The sequence below is a fragment of the Rhinopithecus roxellana genome, chromosome 3 (assembly GCF_007565055.1).
Source record: "Rhinopithecus roxellana isolate Shanxi Qingling chromosome 3, ASM756505v1, whole genome shotgun sequence".
Taxonomy (NCBI): domain Eukaryota; kingdom Metazoa; phylum Chordata; class Mammalia; order Primates; family Cercopithecidae; genus Rhinopithecus; species Rhinopithecus roxellana.
In genome coordinates this window covers 1,625,080-1,639,022 of record NC_044551.1, presented here as the reverse complement: position 1 = coordinate 1,639,022, position 13,943 = coordinate 1,625,080, and the positions used below count along the sequence as shown (strand labels likewise).

Below are 13,943 nucleotides of genomic sequence, written 5' to 3'. Positions count from 1 at the left end.
TGGACCAAAAACAAAGCAATCAATACTGGAAGGTTGGCCCACGAGCCAACATCATGGGGACATTCCTAACTGAGGAATATCCAGGCAAATATGCTTCATACCAACTCTACAAATGATTTGTTGTTTGACCTGTGCAAGTTACTTCATTGTTTGAGCCTTGGGATACTTGGTTATAAAATATGATGTCCCTGTCTCTGATGACACCCAGGATTGTCATAAAGATCGAATGATATTACTGAAAGAAGAGAGCACTTTTTTTTTTAGAAAGAGTCTCACTCTGTCACCCAGGCTGGAGTGTGGTGGCATGATCTCAGCTCACTGCAACATCTGCCTCCCGGGTTCAAGCGATTCTCCTGCCTCAGCCTCCCAAGTAGCTGGGATTACAGGTGCCCGCCCCCACACAGGCTAATTATTGTATTTTTACTAGAGACTGGGTTTTGCCATGTTGGCCAGCCTGGTCTCAAACTCCTGACCTCAAGTGATCCTCCCACCTCGGCCTCCCAAAGTGCTGGGATTACAGGTGTGAGCCACTGTGCCCAGTGAAGAGAGCACTTTAAAGCAGGCTAATTGCTATGGCATTACAGCATGCTATTAGTACAGTAAAAGTAATTCACCATGTTCTTATATTCAGTATGATAGGTATTTGCATCTTCAGTCTTTCATTTCTGCATGAAACTCAAGAAGTAAAATTCTGCCAGGCACGTTCTTCCCCTTGGAGCTGTGTTTCCGATAAGCTCTCCTTATTTCTCTTTGCTTTTTCAATTTTTCCCTCACAGATGTGTTTGAATCACCCTCACCTTTGAGTGCAGTCCTATAGCCGTATCCTCAGTGACTGTGCCCCTTTGGCTGAATTCCTTGTGTACAGCTGCCATTTCGTCCCTAGATTGTCATTTGGCTCCAGTTATTTGGCTCTTAGTGACTCCAGTCTTTACGTTCTCAGTGCAAGGACTACCTCTGTAACTAGAGTTTCTTGGAGGGCAGGGGCTGTGACTTACACCTCTTTATATCCTTAGCTCAGGCAATATGTTTTTATTAACTGTCATTTTATTAAATGACTTTTGGAGACTGCACCGGGTTAAACAGCATTCTCTGAAAATTCCTGTCCACCTGGAGCCTGTGTAAGTGACCTTATTGGGTTTTTGCCAAGTAATCAAGTTAAAATGAGGTCATACTAGATTAGGGTGGGCCCTAAGTGCAATGACCGGTGTCCTTAAAGAAAAGGGAAATGTGTTTGCAGAGGAGACACAGGAAAATGTGCAGCTGCAAGCCAAGGAATGCCAGGAATTACCAGCAACCACCAGAAGCTAGGAAGGGGCACAGCGGGATCCCAGCCTGCTAACACATTGATTTGAGGCTTCCAGCCTCCAGAGCTGTGAGGAAATACGTTTCTGTTGTTTTAAGTCGTGCAGTCTGTGGTATTTGTTAGGCAGTCCTAGGAGAATAATACAGGAATGCTGAGCGCAATGAGCATGCTTACAGTGTGGCAGAGACCACTCTGGGGCCACTACCATCTTTGGGCAACCCACTTTCAGAAGACCTGCAGGGCCGGTTACAACAAGGTTTTGTAAGGGATGAAAGAGAGTAACTTGGCCAGGCGCAGTGGCTCACACCTGTAATCCCAGCACTTTGGGAGGCTGAGGCAGGCGGATCACAAGGTCCGGAGTTCAAGACCAGCCTGGCCAATATGGTGAAACCCCGTTTCCACCAAAAATACAAAAATTAGCTGGATGTGCTAGTGTGCGCCTGTAGTCCCAGCTACTCAGGAGGTTCAGGCAGGAAAATCGCTTGAACCCAGGAGATGGAGGTTGCAGTGAACCGAGATTGCCTGGGTATTTGTTAGGCAGTCCTAGAAGAACAATACAGGAATGCTGAGCGCAATGAACATGCTTACAGTGTGGCATGCTCACTCCAGTTTGGACTACAGAGCAAGACTGTCTCTCTCTCTCTCTCTCTCTCACACACACACACACACACACACACACACACACACACACACACACAAAGAGCATAACAAGTCTGTGAGTAGAAAGGAGAGGGAAACAGCTGGGTATGGTCTGAGCGTATAAAACAATCCAAAACAAAAATTGCAAACTTTATGATGAATAGGTTTTTAAGAAATAGTTTGCTTTGGCCGGGCGTGGTGGCTCAAGCCTGTAATCCCAGCACTTTGGGAGGCCGAGGCGGGCGGATCACAAGGTCAGGAGATCGAGACCATCCTGGCTAACACGGTGAAACCCCGTCTCTACTAAAAAGTACAAAAAACTAGCCGGGCGATGTGGCGGGCGCCTGTAGTCCCAGCTACTCGGGAGGCTGAGGCAGGAGAATGGCGTGAACCCGGGAGGCGGAGCTTGCAGTGAGCTGAGATCGGGCCACTGCGCTCCAGCCTGGGCGACAGAGCGAGACTCCGTCTCAAAAAAAAAAAAAAAAAAAAAAAAAAATAGTTTGCTTTAGGACAAAATAGTTGATTTGGAAGTTGGCAATAGAGGAGCAAGTGAGTGAATGGATATCCACTTTATGACATGATATACGCAAAATAGTAAAAATAACCTCTTTGGGAGGAAGTGTATGTATTTCCTAGCATGGCTTGTTTGAGATGTGTAAGCTGTGGTTAATGATGGCTGATGGTCCCTTTGAATTCCAGTCTTGGAGACCTCAGTGGTTAAGAGCATGGACACCAGACAGACCACCCACTTACCGGCAAGTTATTTCACCTCACCTGCCTCCCTCTCATCATCCGTAAAATCAGAATTAAAATAGCACCTCCCTCATTGTGAGGGATTCCCAAAGTTGTGAGGATTGAAAGACTTAATCTGCATAAATGGCTTAGAACAGTGCACAGGGTGGATAACAGAAGCCTTAGTTGTTTTTATCATCATGACTATCACCATCATCATGTGCAAATGAGGGAGACCTAGGAAGTGTAAATTATTATTCCAGAAAGAGGTGGTCCCATGGGGAGGAAATGAAGGCAAAGTTGGCCATTTGCTTGAAAGTAAGTCTGTAAAACGAATATTAAAACACTTGCTCTCTGAGCACAGGGAGTTTTTAAAAAGGCGTGGGGGTTGGGGCAGACTCAAAGTCTCTCTACTGCTTTGGGCAGATTCCAGATTCTGGGAGTAAAGTATATGGGGACCCATGTGACACTCCCTCTTTGAGATTCACTGGGTCTTAGGTCCTAGGTCCTATCGACCCAGCTCCCCATCCAACAGCCATGCACATTGCAGGCCCTCTGTCAACACTGGTTGACCAAGGGAGTAAGAAACAAACCGACTGGGATTGACTTGTCTGGTGCCACTCCCTGCCCTGAAAGGCAAGCCCTGGGAGCTCCCGGCCCCGAAAGGACGTGGAGCCTGGCGGGAGACTCCTGGAAGTGCGTGAATAGCAAGCAGAGCGTGACGCGCCCGCTTTACAAGGTTAGCATATTCACAAGAACCCGCTCGGAAGGCCGAGTCCTTGATGGCCAATTGATTAAGTAGCTGTGTGCTTTCTTTCCAGTGCACTTATTTGGTGATTCCGATTGGCGTCCGCACAGCCACCACCCTCACCCTCGCTTAAGGATGAAAAGCAAGCCGATTTGGCATGTAGGCACTGTTTGAAAAACAACTTTGCACTCTAGTTATTGGGCAAAAAGCTCCACCTTCCCACGCTGCTGATAATATTTCTCGCGGCTGCGTGGGACACTCTTCGTCTTACCCAGGAGAGCGAGCTGCCTTCTGTCTGGTTGGGCGATTCCCGCAGGGCCTGAGCCTCCGCAGAGCCCGGCGTTCAGGGGAAAAAAGGAGCCGCGGATGTGAGTTTGCTTTGTCACTGCCTTCTGAGCGACTTTGGGCAAGTTACTTATCTCTCCTGGCCTCAGATTTCTTGTCTAATGTGGGAGGGAACCGAAGGTGGATGACGCTCCGGGAAGCGGCGGCGAGCCGAGATCACCGCGAGCGCCTGGGAACTTTGTCCGAAGCGCGGCGCGGGGACCGGGAGCGCAGGGCAGGGAGCTCCCTCTGCGGGAGCGCGGCGGCGGTGCTCCTCCTTTCGCCGCACGTCACGGGGGCCGCTCAGCGCTCTCCCACCCTGGGGCGGGAGAGAGCGGCTCCCCAGCAGGGCGACGGAGGGGCAGTGCGAGAGCAAGCCGCCGCGGAGAGCCTGGGAGCCCAGAGCGCAGCCCGCGGCCCCCGCCCGGGCGGCCTCCGCAGCCTCGCGGACCCGCGTTTGGGGCTGCCCCACTCCTTCTCGTAAGTCGACTTGGCCACGCTGGCGAGCGAGGGTCGCCCGGGGCTGGAGATGTCAGCCCGGTCTCAGCCTCGTCTCCGCCGGGGGGTGGCCGGGACGCCCAGACCCTCTGCTCCTCACGACTTTCGTTTTCCCGCCGGGGAAAAAACTTCGGCGCCGCGTCCCTCTCCAGGCGGCAGGCGGGGGCGCCCTCCCAGAGCGGCGCGGGGACCCGGGCTGAACCTCGGCCTCTCTCCGCGCCTGCTGGAGCCCCGGGGCCGACCAGAGCGCGCGGCGGGCGGACACAGCGTCGCGGGCCAGGTGGGCTACCCGGCGCGCGCCTAGCAGCCGCCGCAACTTCGAGGTTCCCGCAGCAGCCGCTGCCCGCGGCCAGACGCGGGGAAGTTCCCCGAGGCCAGCGCTGGGAAAGGGCGGCGGGCGCGGAGTGTGTCCTGGAAAACGGACGCGGGCCGCGGCGCCGGCTTCCTGGGCTCGCGGGCGGAGCAGAGCCGCCAGGCTGGAGTCGCAGGCGCGCCGGCGCCGGGCTTTCCCGGGACTCTCCCCGAGTGCCAAGAACGCGGCTCGTGGGCGCTCCCTTGCCGGGAGCAGGGGCATCCCGCCGTCCTGGCCCGCGCTGCTGCGGGGCGCAGGGGGCCCGGGGGAACTGCTGAGCCCGGCTTCCCGACTCTCGCCTTTCGGAGCCTCCTGCAGCTTCTCCGCAGCCCTGGACCAGCGGGGACGAGTGATGCTGCCCGAGCCCCCGCCCCTGGGCTTCGGGACAGGGACGCGGGGCGCGTGAAAGGACTGCTCTCGCGGCTTCTGCGCCAGGGCAACCGGGGCTGGAGGGGGCCTCCGAGTCGTTCTTTGGGGGCGGAAGCTGCGGGCCGCGCCTCCCAGGCCGCGCCCTTCCCAGAGACCAGCTTCTGCGCTTTTTAAGGTCAAGTTTTTGTGCCGCAGAGCGGGCCGGGATCGTCCCCCTGCGAGGTGGCGGTGCCTACCACAGAGGGTCGGGAGCCTCAGGGGTCCGAGCCGAGAAACCGGACGCTCGAGTCCATTTGCAGTCTGCACGTAGGAAACAGTGCTAGGCACACGGGGCGAGTGGGTGTTTTGTAAATTTAAGAACTCAGCTTTCCCTGACGGGGAAGTTTTCCGAGTCATGTAGCCTGGGAAACAGTGTATTGTCCCCTTGCTGGGCAGGCAGAGAGGCGATATTGGCCTTGGGGCACTTTTTAAATTCCTTTCTTTCTTTCTTTCTTTTTTTTTTTTAAGTCTTTAATAATGGAAGAACAACAAACCAGAAGATTAACAGAGTTGGGGATAATATAATGCATTTAATTGTCTCATGTGAGTAGACATAAGTCGCCCTTTTTGATCTTGCATTCATAAAACATGCCCCTATTAAAGCATCAATAAGCCTAAAACATTCTAGAAACGAACAGTTCATTCTGACAGCTTTTGTTGGTAGTGTCTTAAGGAAGTAAAATCTTTAAAAGTGAATCATTATAGAGAGCATATCCTATGTTGCACTTTCTAAAAATCCAATTATGTGTGAGAAATGACCAATTAAAGATGTTGATTTATCTCTTTCTGGTATCAGGAGAGAAACAATAGCCAAGGAATTGTGTGGCCGCTGAATTTTCTCTGGCGGTACTGAAAGGAGTTTCCTGCTGTGGGGTGGTGGTGGGATGAGAAGGTTTATGCTCTTTTCTTTGGGGGAAAAAGTTTATACTGATTTGCTAAATGTCACATCTCCTGCACAGAAGTAGGTAGGGGTGAATGGCATAGTCGGGCAATCAGTCAGAGTTGGCACTTTATGGCACCTGGCCAAGTGCCTTCAAGATAAGCAGGCCATAAATACAGGTGCTTCCCAAACTTTTACCTATGGTTGTTTTCCAGGAAGGGAGGGGGAGAGAGAGCAGGTAGAGGGCCCTGTACCTGACGGTGCTGTTTCTGCCTCACCCTTGACCCACGGTGCTGGGAGCATGACCTGGTGACCTGAGGCTTATCACAGCACCACATAGGAGAGGTAAAATGGGGTCAGCTTCAGGGGATTTCCTTCTTAGGCTACAAGGCGGGAAAAAGCAGTGAGACAGTAAAAATCAGCAAAGCAAGACTGACAAGTGAGTTCTTCAGTCCACCTGAGTTGAGCACTGGCTGTGAACCAGGCACATTGGCTGCTGTGAGGCGCGGATGTGCTGCAGATCACTGCATCTGTGCTGAGGTAGGAGGCCTTGCTGGGGAGATTGAAGGTGGGCTGAGGATGAGTAGGAGCTGTGTAAACTAAGCAGCCGTGGGGTAGGGGAGAGGTGAGAAAAGGGAGTATTCCCACCCAAGGGAATGGTGTGTGCTGAGACCAGAGGAGAGGAGAGCCTGAGAGTTGGAAGAAAAGACAGGTTCAGTATGACCTGAGGGGAGGATGGAGAATGGCACCGGGGAGGCCAGCAGGTACCAGGGCCAGGTGGTGCCAAGGGACATTGTGGCGAGTGGATCCTCAGGACAGTTTCACACCTGATAGTATGCAGATGAGATATGGATTAAAAACAAAACAAAACTCCAGCTGCCGCGTGGAGAATGGACGTGAGGAGCCCCTAATAGACAGGGCTGGGTCAGAGGGTGCAGGAAGCCTGGCAGTTGAGGCTGAGGTCGTGCCAGTAGAGATGACACAGTGGGCAGATTCAAGGCTGGCTCTGGAGTGACTTGGGGCTGAGTTTTGTGTAGGGTGTGAGAATGCAGCGTGACTCTCTCTAAGCTTGGGTGCTGCTATTTACAGAAACAGGGAACATCGGAGGAGGAAAGACAAGTTTGGTTTTACTGAGTCTGGGCAGCTTTCGAGGCTCCTGAGTGGAATGGCTTCCCAAGTGGCCACATAGTGCACTCGCTGGCTGACTCTCCAAAGATGGTGGTCATCTGTACCAGGGGTGGGGTCTGAATCCTGGGGTGGATGGGGTAGGGGGCGAGGCGATGGTAGCTGAGGACCGGAAGCTGCTCCCAGAGTGAGAGATGGGACAGAGGGCTAGGTACTTTAAGATGAGGGAGCCTTAGACATATGGGAATGTGATGGAGTGAGTTGGAAAGAGAAGCTGAACACACAGGATGTCTGGATCCCCTCCCCCTTGGATTGTGATGGTGTTTTGATATCAAGCTTATATAATATAAGCTGTCAACATCTTACAGAAACAGTGTTTTAAAGCACGTATGACTGTGAGTGATTTACTTCACAGATCATACAAATGTAATGTTTAGGAGAAACATGGATGATAATCACGCTACAGAGGTGCAGCATGGCTAAGACCAAGGCCTCTGCAGTGAGACTGCTGAGCTCCTGGATCTGACTCTGTCACTCCCTAGCTTAGGACCAGGCCCAAGCTTCCTGACCTTCCTGTCTCGGTTTCCTGGTCTCTGAAATGGCACCATACCTAAGGGGTACGTGCTCTACAGCACCTCCTTGTGGGCTGTTGTAAGGATTGCCTGTGTGCATTATGCAAGCACAATGTGTGCATCATGTGTGCCTTATGCCTAGCACATAGTAAGTGCTCAGTAAACCTTAGTCCTGGAGGTTTTATTATCATGATGCCATTTCAGTCATTTCTGGTTGTAGAATCTGAAACCTAGAGAATGTTGAGAACCTGTCCAAGGCCATACAGCCAAAGAGTGGCTAAGTTAAGGCCAGGGTCCCGTTTGCCTAACTCACAGGCAAGGCATCTTCCACTTAATGTGTCAACAAGTGTCAGGTGTTCGATGTTGTATAAAATTAACTGTAATAAAAGGATCCAGTCACTGCTTACCAGAGTGTAGTGAAGCAAAGCAAATAACATCAACATTGAGGCTTATAGACTTTTCTCAAGCAATTTAGAGATGTATGTTTTGTATTAATTTGCATCACTTTGCATGTCATTTACATGCATTCCCATATGCTTGTAATTTTCCTAGTGGGATCTAAAGACTGAAGCTTCAAGTATATAAGAGAAAAGAAAATTAATCAGGAATTGAATGCAGCCGTTTCCATCCTAATAGATCTCTGGGATGGTGGGCTCAGTGTGGGCTTTTAGAGACAGGATTGGATCAGTATTTACTATTTTAGATGTGGGGAACCAGATATCATTTGATAAAGGTAGCTCACAACTTAGTATGTTATGAAGCTTGATCTGCTGAACATAACAGAAAAATACAGGCAAAGTGGAAGAAGACCAGAGGAAAAATGTCTACTATATAAAGATTCCAGAAAATGAAGCAGAAACAGAAGTCTGCTTTACGAAGCTGAACTAATAAGAAACAGTAAGGGGCACAAAGGAAAGATTGAACTTCTGCTAAGTGATATGAAATGTTAGAAAGAACATAATCTTAACCACAAATGTGTGAGGCTTCAAAACCAGTAAATTTTTCCCAATGTGGATTTACTGAGAAACAGGCCATCGGGTCTTAGTGGAATCTTAGAACTACAGAGTATTAAATAAAAAACCTACAATTTTGTTACTTAGAGCAGCGGTTCTCAAAGTGTGGCCTCAGGACCAGCTACATCAGCATCCCCTGGGAACCTGTGAGGCTCAGCCATTTGTACTTTAATAAGTTCTTTAAATATTTGGAGCCAGCTTTCACTCCTCTATTGAGTCATTACTTCTTCAGCCTTAACCTTTCCACGTCCCTCTTGTGGTCGCTAGCTTCTTACTGGGCTGCTTAACTTCCATCAGTTACGATTCCAGCAGACGGGTGTAGCCAGACACAAACTCATTTCTCAGGGTGTCTGCTCAGGACAGAGCAGAATGGGGTGGTCCCTTCCTCTGTCCCAAGGTCTAAACTGTGGAAATGCTTTCCTCTTTGGGTGGTACTATTCATAGAAACAGGGATTCGCACTCTGCATTCAGCTTTCTCATTCTGCAGCTTTGTGGTTTACATGCTGTCCAGGACCACGATGGTGTTGGTTTTGTTTTTGTTTTGCTCCATTTTGTTTTCTTTTGACAGTCTCGAACCAAACTGTGACTCATGCCAAACGTACGGTCAGCCAAAACACTGAACTGTCCTCTAGAGGTGCTCCTGTCAAACCACATTTCTCCGCAAACCACAATTCTCCGTGAACCACGTTTCTCCGTTAACAAATACAGTTAATTTTTTGCACATGTTAGTTTTGTACTTTTCTCTGTTAAAATTCATCTTACTAGATCTAAGTAATCTGCTTGGTTCCTATTTCTGTTATTTTCCATATAAGCTGAGTCTCACCTTTGTGTCCTTTGCCAATTTGGGTACTGATATCCTGGTTGAGGAGTTAATAATAACATGAGCATCTTTGTTAGAGGCCTTCCTCACAGTTAATGAGGCTCAAAAATGTGGCATCTTTTGCAATCCTTCTGGGTTAACATCAGAGGAATAGTTGTCATCAGTCCAATCATTGTTTGCATTTAAATTACTGTTGTTCTAAAGTCCTCCCGCACATGGTTTCTCTTTATAGGGCCCATGTTCTAGAACTGCATCCTCGGTCTCTGTCCCAGTTCAGCCATCTATAGCATCTCCTCAGTAACCGACGGTGATGTTCCCTTCCCTATGCTGTTTATACCATCAGCCTGGGGTTTTCTTTGGAGGTGACACAAAGGTAAGTTTCAGTTTATTTATAGTCAGATTAAGATGAATTCAGAAGCTTCAAAATAATAGGAAGCAAAAATTGTGCCTTGTAATTTCTCTCTGCTTTACCTACCTCCCCTAAGCTCTAAAACCTAAGAGTTTTGTGCTAAAGTCTAGATGTAACCAAGAGATTCAGGTTATTTAATTAAAAAAAAAAAAACCCTAAAATGTTGCTCATACATGATTCTTAAAGGAGTATAATTAGGTAATATAATTGCAGAAAATCGTTTTTAAAGGCAAAAGGCAGAACAACTCTGTGGCAGGAGTGCTTTTAGCCATGGCTTCTAGAGCGTGAAAAATTACCTGGAGTCCTAAACCGTTATATCATGATCCTTATCCAATCCTAGTCAAGCCTCCCCCAAACCCCACCCACAGTGAAATTCCAGCCTTAAACCAAACCTCAACATCTCAATACAATCCAGCCACTCTCCTCCTCCAAGATGCTCCAAAATGCTTCCAAACCTCTTTTGATGCCATGTGCTGCCCTGCCATAGTAAGCAAATCAACAATAAATAAATAAAATTGAAAAAGCACCTGGTGATAATAAAGTTCTCTATAGTCTCAAGTAAATCTGTATTGTAGGGGAGGCAAAAATTTGCCTCTACACTCTTATAGTTTTTCAGCTGGGCCTGAGAATTAACTTGGCATAAGAAATATCAACAGGAGAAAAGCACACACATTTATTTAATGTAAGTCTTTTTTTTTTTTTTTTTTTTTTTGAGACGGAGTCTTGCTCTGTCGCCCAGGCTGGAGTGCAGTGGCTGGATCTCAGCTCACTGCAACCTCCACCTCCCGGGTTCACGCCATTCTCCTGCCTCAGCCTCCTGAGTAGCTGGGACCACAGGCGCCCGCCACCTCGCCCGGCTAATTTTTTGTATTTTTAGTAGAGATGGGGTTTCGCCGTGTTAGCCAGGATGGTCTCGATCTCCTGACCTCGTGATCCGCCCATCTCGGCCTCCCAAAGTGCTGGGATTACAGGCTTGAGCCACCGCGCCCGGCCTATTTAATGTAAGTCTTATGAGACAGGGGAGCCCTCATAAGGAAATGAAGCCCCAGAGATGCAGTGAGAATTGAACACTTATATAGTGGATTGGAGAAAGAGTAGGAAATTATGAAAATGTAGCAAGGCAAAAAGAGGCCTGGGCTAGGGTAGTTAACTGGGAGAAGCGGGTAGGAGGATAAGGGTTGTGTAACAAAAGTTTGTACAAATTTTTCTCGGCCACAACTTTCTGTCCTTGACAAGACTGTTAAGGAGACTGTCTGTCAACATTCTCATTTCACATAAGGATTTCATCTCCTGCTTTTAAGAAACAGCACGAAGGGCAGAATATTCTTGTACCTGCTATTTTTCAAGTACCCTTAATTCAAAAGTCAGTATCACAGCGGCATATTTTGGAGTGGCATATTCTTAACTCCTTCCCCAGGAATCCTCTGTGCTTCCGGCTCTTCTGTTCTTTTCATTTCCCTCCCCTGTGCAACCCCATCTTCTCTTGTGGGTCTTCTGGGCTTTTTTCTAATCTAGTTAAGGGGAAAACTGGCAAGGATGACCCTTTGGCAGGAATTGCTTCTTGGCTGTGCCCGGGCTTGTCCAGTCAGCCTGTCTGCTCTTGGGTAGGTTAGACCTGTTTCCAAGAGTCCACGAGCCCTGACATTTCTCATGGTCATCTGCAAGATCTGGATAGTCCACTCGAGAGCAGCTCGTTCAGACTGCAGCAGAGGGTGGACAGTTTGGCCCAGGACCAGAAGGAACAATACCTAGCAAAGTTCCTGTGCTTTCCAAGGCTCCTTTTTTCCTTCCTTGTCCTGCTGTCTGTGTCACTGCAGCATATTTGCAATATTTGTGCTGTGTCCTTTCTCTACAGCCCCACATTCTACCTCAGTGGAACAAGGAGGAGCTCATTCTGCCCAGCCATCACCTACCAGGTTCCTTCTTCCTTTAGCCTTTCCAGCAACCCTCTTGCCCTCCTCTGAGGCTGGCAAGTTCAGAGAGACGTATGGCAGATGTGTCAGAAGAAAGAAATGGAAGGATACACAAGGTAGACACCAATTAGGTTGCAAAGTTACAATGTGAAAAAAACATAATAGAATGATTGTAGAGCTGAAAGATGGGATGCAGAACTGGAGAAGAGATCCTCAGAAAGGAAGAACATCATTTCAACTGATGTTGAACATTGAATCGAACATCTTTCATTGAATTGAATATCAATTCAACATCATGGCAAGAAAATCCCTGAATTTAAAAAAAAAAAAAATCCAAATGCTAGCTAGTGACTTGTCTTTTCTGGAAAATTTCTATAGAAAAGAAATTCAAATGTGAATGTGACAAAATAACTGGAATTTCTTGGATTGTGTTATCAGTTACCTAGAACCTCACTGTTTATTTCTCTTTGCATTTGTGCAGGCAGTAGAGTTTCTAGTTGCATCTCTCCAGAATCTAACACAGTGCCTCTCTAACACATGGCAAGCACACAGTAAATGTTTGTGGGATGGATAGGCAACCAGGATAGAAATTGGATATCTAAGAATATAAGGTTTATATAGGAGATATTCTCAAAAGAGTGAAGGCAGGAACTCAAACAGGTATTTGTACACCCATGTTCATAGCAGCATTATTCGCAATAGCTGAAAGGATGGAAGTGAAGCAAGTATCCACTGACAGATGAATGGATGACCAAAATGTAATGTATACATACAATGGAATATTATTTAGTCTTAAAAAGGAAAGAAATTTTGACACACACTACAACATGGATGAACCTTGAAGACATGTTAAGCAAAATAGAACAGTCAAATATTGGACAAATATTGTTTGATTCCTATTATACAGATGCCTAGAGTAATCAAATTTGTAGAGACAGAAAGTAGAATAGTGGTTGGCAGGGCCCAGAAGCAGGAGATTGTGGGGTTAGTGTTTAATTTGTATAGAGTTTCAGATGGGGAAGATGAACATGTTCTGTGGACGGATTGTGGTGATGGTTGCACAACAATATGAATGTACTTAATGCCACTGAACTATACACTTAAAATTGACTAAAGTGGTAAATGTTATGCATATTTCACCACCATAATAGAAAAAAAAGAATATGTTCATCAACTAATTCATAAATAAGAAACAAGAAAAGTTATTTTTATAACAAAGAAGTGAACTAGATAATACTTGGAAAGTATAGGTTATAGCAAGAAGACAGCATGACACTAGACCTAAAAAATATTCAAAACTGTGCTACTAAAAATGTGTTGCCTGAATCCTAATATGAGGCAGAGATTTAAAGCACTTTCATTCTGTCCTCTCCCCATTATCCCTATGATTCTCTTTTTTTAAAAAATCCATTTTTATTTTGAAAGTATGTCAAACCTGAAGAAAAACTGTAAAAATAGTACAAGTGGGCCCTTGTCTGATTCTTCCTTGACCATGAGAATCGTGGAAACCTTTGATGTTTCTGCACCAGTCTACCCAGCGGAGATCCATGGCTGTTGCCTTTGGAGATGGTGTCTGAGTGCGGGAGTACACGTAGCATGCTGAAGCTGAAGCCCAGTCGTTGTTTACAGAATGGCCACTGGTCAATGACACTGGGCTGCTTCAAATGCTTTTGATCCCTTACCATCATCCAGCCCTGTGCCAGGCTGTTTTTCCTGCTAAAATGTGCCCAGTGCATTAGCTCATTTAGTCATCACGGTAACCATGTGAGTCAGTGCCCTTGTTCCTCTTTCACAGATGAGGAGGCGGAAGGCTACTAGATTAATGACATCTTATTAGCAGCAGACTCAGGAGTTCAGTTCAGAACCATTAGCTTTAAATTCTAAACCTGTATGATGTACACAGAAGTAAAGCAGGAAGGTAACGTGGAGGGGGTCCAGTGTGGGGCAGAAAGAAGAGGAATGGGGTCAGGCAGCAACTGGAGGGAAAAGGGGCACATTCAGGGGTGGCTCAGAACTATTCAACATGGTACTTGTTGAGTTGATATCTACATGATACTGATAGCTATTTGTTGAAAAGCAGGTTCCAAAGTCCCCTGTTACATAACACACTCTCAAGAAGACAGCCCACCTGCAAGTGACCTTCAGGGATTATGTGACCTGTCCCCTGCCTATGACTAGAAACCATACACAGAGGAGGTTTGCCATAA

The 13,943-nt window shown here is 47.5% G+C and overlaps 1 protein-coding gene across 6 annotated transcripts in view; it reads left to right on the top strand.

The window, feature by feature from the left end:
* The first annotated feature begins 2,987 nt into the window (after positions 1 to 2,987).
* Positions 2,988 to 13,943, top strand: part of GCNT4 (glucosaminyl (N-acetyl) transferase 4) — a 35,886-nt gene continuing 24,930 nt past the window's right edge. The window contains exons 1-4 of one of the 6 annotated variants that reach the window (XM_030927260.1): positions 4,101 to 4,226; positions 5,473 to 5,547; positions 9,647 to 9,787; positions 11,679 to 11,852. In XM_030927260.1, the coding sequence (XP_030783120.1) occupies positions 11,818 to 11,852 (35 nt within the window). In that variant the 5' untranslated portion in view covers positions 4,101 to 4,226; positions 5,473 to 5,547; positions 9,647 to 9,787; positions 11,679 to 11,817. Of the gene's footprint in view, positions 3,791 to 4,100; positions 4,227 to 5,472; positions 5,548 to 5,594; positions 6,425 to 9,646; positions 9,788 to 11,678; positions 11,853 to 13,943 lie in introns of those variants that run through there. The other 5 variants (XM_010363272.2, XM_010363279.2, XM_030927261.1 and 2 more) reach the window with 5 other exon arrangements.